Below are 12,680 nucleotides of genomic sequence, written 5' to 3'. Positions count from 1 at the left end.
ATAAATTATTGACTAACTCTTTTCACTTTTCCTCATTGCAGGTTTATGTCAAGAACTTCCAGATTCAGTGGTTCTTAATCTTTAGGGGATCACGAACCCTTTTAAGAGTTTGATGAAATGCCTTGACCCTTTCATTAAACAAAACGTCCAAAAATGCACGCACATATTATGTATGATTTCAGGGTACACACAGGACGCCACGTTCATCCACTCATCCCAGGTTCATGGACCCTCTAGTGCAGAGGGCAGCAAATTTTCCCTCCAAAGGGCCAGAGAGTAAATATTTTGGGCAGGCCACATACTGTCTCTGTCACAGGTACTCAACTCTGCTCCTGCAGTAGGAAAGCTGTCCTTCCCATGTTCCAAACAAACTTAATGTGTAGATATCAAAATGTGAATTTCATACAATTTTCCTAAGTCACAAAATACTCTTTTTTTTTCATTCTTTTTTCAGCCATTTAAAAAATAAAAACTATTCTTAGCCACTAGCTTGTACAAAACCAGGTGACAAACCATAGTTTGTCAGCTCCTGCTTGTAAGCCATGGGTTCTCTAGAACAAAGTTTCTAACTCTATTTTCACTAGCTTCTAACTGCAAGTTCACATTTCTTCACATTATGAATGCAGGCAGCAAACCTTAGTGTTGGCAGAAATCATAGGCACATTCACGCCACGTTAGAGTGGTGGCAGGTAACACAAAATATTGATCAGGCTCATCATTATTTTTAAATTATGGCCATTATTAGATCTCCTACTGTATCTTGCCATTTAAATGTGCTGATAAACACATATATTATTATATGAAAATTTTGATTCAATATATTTCAAAATAATTGATTTCCATTTGAATCTTATATATTTTATTTACAGCATTTCAAAACAGAATTCTGAGAAGTGGGCCAGGGCTTTCACCAGACATCAAAAAGGTCCATGGCACAGAAAAGGTGAAGAGGGTCTGGGCAGGCAAAGCCAGAGCATCTCCTACCAGAGCATTCACATCTTCTGTTTTGTGGATGAGCATGCGTATCTCCTCTGGATCACCGCTGAAGATTGCTTGGACCAGTGGTGGCTGTAAACACAGGAGAACTGGAATTAGAACTATACTTAAATCACTGGATTGCACTCAGATGCAGATGGCTAGAAGATCTATTCCCCCAAAGTTTATTCAACAATTATCAATTGGCAGACAAAGATGAATATGGCTCGGGTCCACCCTTGCTCAAAGTGCAGTAGGGGAGTTATTTGCATCAAGAAATAACTATAATACGATTTGAAAGCCATGACAGACAGTCACATCTAATCTAGGGCTATGAGTGTAACACAAAAATCACCACTAGTTGAAAATGTCCTTGGATGGTCCTTAAATTACCTATCAAGAATACTACCAAATCTGTGTTTTTGTGCATAGGGTCCCCTGCCATTCCCCAGCTTCTCACTAGACAATGCTCCCTGGACCTTTTAAACGATTCTGTTCCTAGAGGATGTTAGTGGCCATGTTTCTGGCCTCCTGAACGCTTGCTTTTTTGTCAAAGTTTGGAAAAGCCTTTAAAGCATTCCTCCAACACTTCCCAAAGCTTAGCCAATGAGCACTGAGTGTTTTAGAGGTGATTACCTTCCCATCTATTCAAAGTAAGTGGTATAACGGTGGGGTGGGGAGGAAGAAGGGAGGCATTACTGAACATGTATCATTGAACTCACCTAGATTAAACAAGCCCAGCACGTGGTAGATGGATTTATAAACTTGATGGAAAGCCAGCTGAAAGAAAAACTGGCTCTGCTTGGGTGGTAGAGTGAGAAGAGTGTCCAGAAAAGCTTCATGGAAGGCACCTTCATGAATGCCTGTGAGTTTGCAAAGAGAAGAAGGATATGGTGGCCAGGGAATCAGAATGTGGAAAGGTGTGGATATGCTAAGAGCCTGATATGTTAGAAATGCTGTCATCAACCTGGTGACCAGGGTGTGGGAGAAAAGAGCAAAAGGGGTGGGCTCTGGGGTTGGTGCTGGGCTCCCCCACCTGGTGAAGGATCCGGTTGAAAGCCAGTTCTGCCACCTGCCAGTTACACGTTGAGCCCATTTGCTATGTGTAATCTGGGGCCAAACATGATCTTTGTTGTCCAACCCATCAAAGGGTTGGTTTTAGGAACAACTGAGATAACATATGAGAAAACCTTCTATAACCCCACATGCTGTATGCTAATTCGCTTCAGTCATGTCTGACTCTTTGCGACTCCATGGACTGTAGCTCACCAGGCTCCTCTGTTTATGGGATTCTCCAGGGAAGAATACTGGAGTGGGTAGCCATACCCTCCCCTCCAGGGGATCTTCCTGATTCAGGGAAGGAATCCAGGTCTTTTATGTCTCCTGCATTGGCAGGTGGGTTCTTTACCACTAGCACCACATGGGAAGCCATACAACCCTATCCAAATAACAGATGTTTTCACTAAGAAATGTTTATGATGTCAATATGGAGTATTTGACAATTTTTTTTTCAAAGTTTAAAACCTTGGTAATAACACACATGCACACACAACACACATATATTTACTTATAAGTTTTGGAAATACTTTAGTCCTAGCAGGCAATTGGACGGTGGCAGTTTCCCAAACTTGTCTGATCGTAAGTATTGCCTAAGATGCTTACTAAAACAATATTCCCAGAACCCTTCCCTGCAGATTCTGGGGTGGGATCAGAAAACCCAGACTTCTAATAATCACCCACTTACTTATCGGGAACTGTGAGCACTGACCTAAAGTGACATGGTTAGAATTATCTGCCTCAATCTCTATGCAATCTATATGAAATTCTAAGTCCTGACTTTCCCTACAAACTTTCTTTTCTATTTTTTACCTTCCTGTTGCCTTTCTTACAAGTTTTGATGATGTTCCTTGTTATTTTAGGGGACCAATATAAGTATTGTCAGTAGAACATGGTAAGATTACTTAAGGAAACATTATATTTTAAAAAATGTTAGGGACTTCCCTGGTGGCCCAGTGGTTAAGACTTTGTGCTCCCAATACAGGGGACACAGGTTCAATCCCTGGTCAGGAAACTAAGATATCTCATGATGCAGGGCGTAGCAAAAAATATATATATATTAAATTGCAGATAAGTATTACCACCTGTCAGGAATTTGTCCACAGTTTTCCCTCTGCCATCAAAGTTTCCAGCAAGTAGACAGATGTATATCTTTTTTTGGTCCCAAATACTCTCTTAATCCTACCTTCTTGCCAAGGTGTCTGATTCAAAGATAGTTTCTCAAATTACCAACAATTAAGTAGCAGGAAAGAAGTCTTGAAAAGAATGCAAGTTTGAGCAGTTGGTGGGAGCAGACACTCTGCCCAAGATAATAAGTTCCTTCCCTACACTTGCTGACTACCTGCCACGTCTCCAGATACCCTGCCTCATGGCAAGGACCATATTACAAGTAAAACAGACAGTCATATAAAGTCAGGATTTCAACAAAAATATCTGACTCTGGTATATCTACTTCATAATTCTCTATCTGCTGTGCCTATTGCCAAATGCTTGTGCATATTTTTCTGCCTTTTTGAACCTTAAGAGAAAGCAAATACCAAACCCCAATAACCCAGGGATGACAAGCAGAGGCAGATGAGATTTTAGTGTTGAGTCAACAGTGATCAATCAACAGTTGAGAAGTTAAGATTCTGAGAAACAAACCCACCCCAGTTTAATGCACCACTGGTTAGTCACTTTAAGGAAACACAGCTAGATAAGCAAAGCTTCTCTTCACTCTTGAGTGAAAGAATGCACGCAGATATTCAGTCCTCACACCACTCAAGAAAGGCAAGGGTTCCAAGCTATGGCTGGAATGTACCCAAGGATAGCCACCCTGCAAAGCTGCCAGACAAGGATGCCAGCACAGCCCTCAGCAGGGAGTGGCATGTAGAGCTTTCCAAACACCTCCAGGCCCAGTCCCTGAGACCCACTGGAAGGTTATCATCAATGCAGAGAATTCCCAGCAGAGAATGGTATGCATACTTCCTCAATGCCTCCCAGTCTCGCTCTCTGCTAAAAGATGCTTTCGCGAGTATTGTCAATGCTCAAAATTCCTAGCATCCATTGGGAAGAAGCTGACAATTGTAACTCTTTCAGTCACATGTATACATGAATAAACCCACATATACATGGCTACATTTTGCCCATGTATGTACTCATCTGCATCTACATTCACGTCTGTATGCACAGAGATACATGCTGACTGACACACAAATCCCTCCCACTCCCTGTGGAATAGAAAAGTGCTGGTTCTCCAAAGTCTTGCTAACCGGACATTTCTGCCCCAGCTGGGCTGTGTGGCCACTGTGACATCATTGTTTTCACAACTGTGAATCCAGGCACTATGAGATCCAAATCAGAACTTCAGACACATGCTTTGCCATGTGTTTGCATGGATGAAGTTCTTAAACTAAATTTCTATAACTCTTGAGCTAGTGGTACTTCTCTAAAAAAACCCACAAAAAACAGTACAGGCATTTCTTTTTTTCTCTACACTTCCGAATAAAACACACCCATATAACACTTTGACATTCCCTTTTGTTGGGATTTTAATTGGATCCTGCTGTTTTATGTTTCCCTAGCATATTAAAAAGCAGAGACATTACTTTGCCAACAAAGGTCCGTCTAGTCAAGGATATGGTTTTTCCAATGGTCATGTACTGATGTGAGAGTTGGACTGTGAAGAAAGCTGAGCGCCGAAGAATTGATGCTTTTGAACTGTGGTGTTGGAGAAGACTCTTGGGAGTCCCTTGGACTGCAAGGAGATCCAACTAGTCCATCCTAAAGGAGATCAGTCCTGGGTGTTCATTGGAAGGACTGATGCTAAAGCTGAAACTCCAGTACTTTGGCCACCTCATGCGAAGAGTTGACTCACTGGAAAAGACCCTGATGCTGGGAGGGATTGGGGGCAGGAGGAGAAGGGGACGACAGAGGATGAGATGGCTGGATGGCATCACCGACTCAATGGACATGAGTTTGAGTGAACTCTGGGAGTTGATGATGGACAGGCAGGCCTGGCGTGCTTCGATTCATGGAGTCGCAAAGAGTCGGACACAACTGAGTGACTGAACTGAACTGAGGCAAACACTTGCCCCGAGAATAAATATTTGGGAAAAGATATATCTAAATACTGTCTCTATTACATGATTTTAAGAAAGACGGAATATTCTAATTACAGTACTCTTGTTCATAAATACCAAGTACTTATACTCTGTTGACTATTTATTTGGAAATCACTGTATCTTTTGCCTTGACCTTGATAGGGCCTTCCATGCAGAAGAACAGAGTCCCAAGCCTTGGCATGAACAACAATTTTTTTTAGAAGTTTCACCCATTTCAATGCTAGTATATACAAAATACAAGTCCTTTGTGTGCAAATTTGAATAAATACATTTTTAACAAGGGTCAGAGTTGTGAAAACAAATAGTGGCAGGAAAAAGAGAGAGATTCTAATGTCATGAAACCACTGGTTATCAATCCCTAAAGAAATTTAAATTCTTAAAAAGAGATATGCAGCTTCAGTTACCAGAATTGTTTTAGCATGTTTAGCAGCTGTAGACTGGAAATGATTTCCATGTGCTGTGGATACTGGCACAGTCCCTCATGTAGATTCAGAAGGATGCTCCCTGGGCTTGCTTAACCAATGGCACAAGTAGGGGCCAATATTCAGATGGTACCTATCCTTGTCTTTCAATACCACCAACTACCAGCACTCTATTGGTAGAAGAGTGAACTGGTAGGGCTGTTCACACTTGCCAGAAGTGTGAACAGCTGCCTTCTAGACGTGACTGTCTGCCAGCCTGATGACATTTGACCCCTGTAAGACAGAAGAGTAGAGCAGAAACCCCTTGAATTTGGCAACCATTATGAACAATGTGGCCATTGCTGACATTAGGAAGTGAAAATCTATCCGCAAAAAGCCACTTTCACTTTCACTACCCACATCCCCTATCAGCCCACCCACTACAGTATTTTTCTATTTTATTCTCAGTCTTTGAGAATAAATGAGGAAAATATCCAATTCCCAAATATAAGATGCTAAATCAAATAAATGTACTGACAACAGTATTCTCAAACTGTGGAGTAGAGTAACAATTCCACTAGGGGGAGCAAGAAGGTAATTTGTTACCTGGGAGGTAAGAGTAAATATTCAAGTTGTGTGATTAAGGTAGCTGGTAAGTAAGTGAAGTCGCTCAGTCGTGTCCGACTCTTTGCGACCCCATGGACTGTAGCCCACCAGGCTTCTCTGTCCATGGGATTCTGCAGGCAAGAATCCTGGAGTGGGTTGCTGGAGGATCCACTTTACTCAAGACATGAAAGGATTCAAGCTTCTGGGAGAAATCTTAGTAATAAGTAAACACAACCTGTATTACACCCCAAAACAAAAATTTTTTAAACTTTCCTATTGATCCCCAAGGGTCCAGGTTTTTAGGAAGAATAAAGCTATTTAAAACTCAGGTGTTAAAGAATTATTTTCTTCACGTACAAAATCCAATTATTTCCTCAACTGCACTTTTTAAAAGTGCTGCTAGTGGTATCAGATATGCCTCTGGCTTAGGAATAAAGTTCAACTATGAGGAAAGCACAGGTGGTTTAAAGGATCCACTCAGTCCTGCCTTGCAAGGACAGATCCCCATCGGTTAGCACCCTCCAAAATCTTCTATTGAAACTAACAATTTGATTTTAGCTAAAACCACTGTATAGTGCATTTCACTTTGTCAGAGCTGCATATTCTTTTCTAATATGTTGGCTTTGGAAGATAAGCAGTGACAGAGGCTGTCGCTGAGCATCTGAAAATATAGCCCATGGTAGGAAGTCCAAGAAGATGCTCCAGCATTACATTCCAAGTTGTTGGTGTGCTGTTTGACTTTTTCAGATTAGACTGAATAAGTAAAGATTCCAAGTCTAAATGAAAACATCTTGCATTCTAATCAGGAGTGAGTTTTGGGAATCAATCAATAGCCAAGAGGGAAAAATGATATTCCTAAACATCTGTCCACACTTAAGTATTCTGAGTACAGTATGTCATTAAAGCAGGATGGGATCATGTTATTAGTAGCTAATAGCTGATATAGCAATAATCTGACCATGTGAAACCATCAACTTATATGAACATGCTGAAACACTTCATTAGGTAACAACTGGTTTTTGTGTGAGGCAGTGCTTGCATTTTTACAAAAGGATAATAAAAATTTGCTCGAGTCACAAGATTTAATGGACAAAACTTGTTAGCTCTATTCATGTGGGTCCTGCCTGCTGTGTGATCTGCTGACAGAGTGCCATTGAGTGCTTCCTGAATACAGATCACTCCTTACTTGGGAAGAAGTTCACTCCATCATAGAAAGACAATGATGATCGTAAAATCAGAATCTGTTTCCCTTCAGAATTGTACAAAATATACAGTTATGAATCCTCATAAACATTTTTAATGCAAGACTACATGACTGAAAATGTCTCCTACAAACTATGCCACAAAGTGTCCATAATATTTCCAATTTTTGTTCTTTTCCTTTTATTTTTTTTACTTTACAATATTGCATTGGCTTTGCCATACATCAACATGCATCCACCACGGGTGTACACGTGTTCCCCATCCTGAACCCCCCTCCCACCTCCCTCCCCATACCATCCCTCTGGGTCATCCCAGTACACCAGCCCCAAGCTTTCCAATTTTTTATTAAAAACAGAAAAAAGCATAAAACTCAAAGTATCAGTAATACTCTATTGTAGAGATTTATTAACTTTACACTTGTGAAAGAAGAACTACAGTTAATCAGAAAATGGAAAAATTAATTTATCCAACCTTTTCCAAAATGATTATGACACGTAGGCATTGACTATGATATAATTATTCAATGACCAGTTATTCAGTTTCTGGAACATTCATTTCCTTTGCATCACCTTCCTTTCCTGAGACTCTCCTTAAAGAGAGATCTCTCTGCTCTTTAAGAGTGCTTATTAGCACCTTCACCAGGAGTGCTGGCCAGAGGAAAAATGAAACCCAAGTGTCAAATTTTCTACTAGATATTTACAAAAGGTTAGGTAAAAGGAAATGATGAAACAACAGTAACTGTAAGCTTGCAATCTGGAAGCAATGTTGATTTTTATGGACCTGAGATCTCTTTCTTCTACCACAGGAGGGAGACCCATGTATGGTATCAGAGAGACTTTGGGTTAAATCTTAGCCATGGTTTCCTCATCTATAAAACAGGGTCATCACATGACCCTGTTTTATAGATGAGGAAACCACAAGCAAAGCTCCAATAGTACGTGAACCAAGAACTTCCAGATGTTCAAGCTGGATTTAGAAAAGGTAGAGGAACAAGAGATCAAATTGCCAACATCCGCTGGATCATAGAAAAAGCAAAAGAGTTTCAGAAAAACATCCATTTCTGCTTCATGGACTATGCCAAAGCCCTCAACGTGTGGATCACAACAAACTGTGGGAAATTCTTAAAGAGATGGGAATACCAGACCACCTTACCTGCCTCCTGAGGAATCTGTATGCAGGCCCAGAAGCAACAGTTAGAACTGGACATGGAACAACAGACTGGTTCCAAATAGGTAAAACAGTACATCAAGGCTGTATATTGTCACCCTGCTTATTTAACTTCTATGCAGAGTACATCATGAGAAACGCTGGGCTGGATGAAACACAAGCTGGAATCAAGGTTGCTGCAAGAAATATCAATAACCTCAGATACGCAGATGACACCACCCTTACGGCAGAAAGAGAAGAACAACTAAAGAGCCTCTTGATGAAAGTGAACGAGGACAGTGAAAAAGCTGGCTTAAAACTCAACATTCAGAAAACTAAGATCATGGTATCTGGTCCCATCACTTCATGGCAAATAGATGGGGAAACAGTAGAAAGAGTGACACACTTTATTTTTGGGGCTCCAAAATCACTGCAGATGGCGACTGCAGCCATGAAATTAAAAGATGCTTGCTCCTTGGAAGGAAAGCTATGACCAACCTAGATGCATATTAAAAAGCAGAGACATTGCTTTGCTGACAAAGGTCCATCTAGTCAAAGCTATGGTTTTTCCAGTAGTCATGTATTAGTGTTAAGAGTTGAACCATAAAGAAAGCTGAACACCAAAGAATTGATGCTTTTAAACTGTGTTGTTGGAGAAGACTCTTGAGAGTCCCTTGGACTGCAAGGAGATCCAACCAGTCCATCCTAAAGGAAATCAGTCCTGAATATGCATTGGAAGGACTGACGCTGAAGTTGAAGCTCCAATCCTTTGGCCATCTGATGAGAAGAACCAACACTGGAAAAGACCCTGATGCTAGGAAAGACTGAAGGCAGGAGGAGAAGGGGTTGACGAAGGATAAGATGGTTGCATGGCGTCACCGACTGGATGGACATGAGTTTGAGCAAGCTCCGAGAGTTGGTGATGGACAAGGCAAGCCTGGTGAGCTACAAGCCCATGGGTTGTAAAGAGTCGGACATGACTGAGAGACTGAACTGAACTGGGCCATTTTATAAGATACATTTAAGAAATGACATGACATATGCCATATCTCCTGTACAAGGCCAATGCTCAATAAAAAATAGTGATTAGTGTTGATTTTTGAGGTAATAAGCTCAAAAGCTTTCACAGACAAGTGTATGGGATTCAGGGAGATTTCCTTAAAAATTACAGAACAAATAAGTCAAGTTAGGATTATAACCCATTCAACACCACCAGTAAAGCAGAGGGACCCTTCATACTGGGGAAAAAACTGTTTATTTACAGGAAAGGGAGAAAGAACCACACTGAGTCTCATTTGGCCTTTGTTATCCTGGGAAACCTCAAAAATGCTGCACAGACTCACTGTACTCAGAGGTCTAATCTATAAAACCAAAATAACAGCGACTCACCTGAACAATACATCATCTCTCTTGACTCATCCAGCTGTGCCCCATATTTATGTCTTCTGGATGGGACATGAAACTTTACTGTTTAAGGTTATTATAAACAAACATGGTTTCACTTTCCTTTATATTTTCCTGATGGTCATAAAGGAGATTAATTCCCTGTTTGGAGCTGTGAGGGGGGTCAAGTGATTTGCCTGTTAGTGGCAAAGTTGAGACTAGAATTTAGTTTTCCAGATTCTCTCAGTTCAGTACTTTCTCTCTCACATGTCATATTAATACAATAAATATAAAGTAAATATATTATATATAAGACTTCCCTGGTGGCTCAGATGGTAAAGCATCTGCCTACAACGCGGGAGACCCGGGTTTGATCCCTAGGTAGGGAAGAGCCCCTGGAGAAGGAAATGGCAACCCACTCCAGTACTCTTGCCTGGAAAATCCCATGGACGGAGGAGCATGGTAGGCTACAGCAAAGAGTCGGACACAACTGAGCGACTTCACTTTCACTTTCCCAAAAATAGTTGGAATAATCCTCCCACTCATTAGCAGGGTTTTGGCTGGGTTCAAGTCCCAGCCATGAGGGTTCCAGTCCCAATCTGAGCTAAATGGTTTCATGTCTGGTGGTGAAAGTAAAGTCCAATGATATAAGAACCAGTAATTCACCTTCAATTTCAATGAACTTTCTATGGAGAAATTTACAACTTTATAACTCACTAAGGGAAAATATTATCATTTCTATTCTCTCTATATATGTATATATACACCATATAATGACTATATATGTGTATATATTTCTAGATACAGTACTCCTAACACAATGACTAACAATGAAACAATCTTGCCAAAAGTTAGAAAACAAATAGGAACAATCTCAAACCTGGGGAGGGCACTCTCTGTGAACTGAATTCTCAGAAAGAATGAGAAGGGAGGTGTAAGCTAGATTTTGAATGAGACTGTGAAGACTGTGGAGAGTACACCTTTCATGTTGGAGAACGGTAGACAGTGGGGTTAGAAAAAGCAACAGAGTGGAGGGAGCACAATGCCAACAGAAAGAGTTTTAACCTAATCTTCTGAGTAAACAGGAACTGAAGGTCTTGAGCAAGAAAACGGCACAGTCTTTGCAGTTAACCTGGCCACACTGTGGGTGGGCGTTCAAGGAGAAGAAGGCGTTAAGAGAACCCAGTTAGAACACTATCTCGGCAATCCAGGCATCCCAGGAGAGAACTTTCCCATCTCCATGTATCTTGGGCTCCCCAGTTACAGCTTACAGGGAAAGAGTGGAAACGACAGATTCTGTTTTCACTTCTTTGATGTTGCTCTATTCCTGGATGCAAATTTGGCTCCGCATCTTGGCAATTTTCCTCTCCTCTTTATATATAGCCCAAATCTCCTGTCCCCAACACACTACTGCTTCCAGGTGAAATCGAGGTTACTCCCTTTAGTTCCTGGAACACTTCCATCTCCACCCCAACAGAACCTCCAGGGAAATAAGTTCTGTTTTGTCAGACTTGTCACTTGAGCACTGAATTTAAATCACAGCATTTCAAAAATAGGCCACAACCATAAAGAGAAAAGCAAAGCAAAACAACACAGACATACTTTGCCAAATGCCATATTTGTATTGGGATCTGCTGCCAATTACCCACATCTTTCTTCACTCTGTCTAGTTTGAAATGGCTTGAGATCAAATCTCAACTTGAGCTAAGTTAATTAAACAGTGTTCAGGAGTTAACATTTAAAGAAAGTTATTTTAAGCAAGAGCACAATAGATCCAAGAGGTTAGCGTATGCAGCATATTTAAACCAACGTAATTTTAGTGAAACAGAAAGAACAACAATATACTTCTACAACAGTTTCCTGTTTTGAGAAATTTTTATAGAGGTTTTATTTCCTATCTTAGTTTTGTTAACATTCTTTGTATAACTGTATCTTATAGCATATTGAATTTATGTGGTTTTAAATACAACCAGTGATTTTAAAATGTTAATCACTGAAATGAAAGCCATTTTAGTGACCTTTGTGGAGGAAAAACATATATATGGCCAGAAGATGATTTTCTAGGGTAATAAGTGTATTCAGTGTAATTTCTTTGTTCAGATACAGAAGGTGGTTCTCAGTTTTAGGATGCATTGTAAAGCATAACGATTTTACTAATATTTGATATATACATTTCTTATCATAATAAGGACAGTGATAAAATTGTATTATTAAAGAAAAAATATGACAGAACATAAATTAAAGTAATATTCTCTTGTGATCTAGAGTAATTATAACTTGAGAATTACTGGCAATTGGAATCTAAATAAACCAATTCAATCATCCTTTAAAAAACAAAATCAATGTGGAGAAATAAAAGGCATTCAGCAGGAAGGTGGCAATTTCTTGTTATATTTGGAGGAGGGTAGAATGACCACATTATGAGATATAATGAATTAACTCAATCACATAAAGTTATTCAACTCAATCACATAAAGTTATTCATGGCTCAGGCAAATTCCAAGTTGGGTTTGTCTAATTTGTTAGAACCTGAATTCTCTCAAAAGTCACCTTTTGCCCAGTTAAGTCTTTCCAAAGTCCAGGGGAATTTCCTTTTAAACCTCTCCTTCCTTTCTGTAGTTCCTTTTCTTGGAATTCCACAGAATTCCTTGGAAAGGAAGACAGCAGTAAAACTCTCACTACTTCTCCACAGAGAACCAGATGGGAGATTATGGAGATGTGCAAAATGGAGTCACCTTCCTAGCCTTGGCTGTTCAAATCTAGGGCAGTGCATTGACCTGGACCTCCACTAGTCTCTGCCTGAGGT

At 40.3% G+C, this 12,680-nt stretch overlaps 1 protein-coding gene across 5 annotated transcripts in view; it reads right to left on the bottom strand.

Annotated features, from left to right (window-relative positions):
• ANKRD44 (ankyrin repeat domain 44) overlaps nucleotides 1-12,680 on the bottom strand; it is a 311,092-nt gene that overhangs the window by 185,069 nt on the left and 113,343 nt on the right. For all 5 annotated transcript variants that reach the window (XM_070388779.1, XM_070388790.1, XM_070388784.1 and 2 more), the window contains exon 2: nucleotides 985-1,068. In XM_070388779.1, coding sequence (XP_070244880.1) covers nucleotides 985-1,068 — 84 coding nt within the window. The remainder of the gene's footprint in view (nucleotides 1-984; nucleotides 1,069-12,680) is intronic.

Source organism: Bos mutus, chromosome 2, assembly GCF_027580195.1.
Source record: "Bos mutus isolate GX-2022 chromosome 2, NWIPB_WYAK_1.1, whole genome shotgun sequence".
NCBI classification, from domain to species: Eukaryota; Metazoa; Chordata; class Mammalia; order Artiodactyla; family Bovidae; genus Bos; species Bos mutus.
This window is presented reverse-complemented; position numbering and strand designations above follow the sequence as displayed.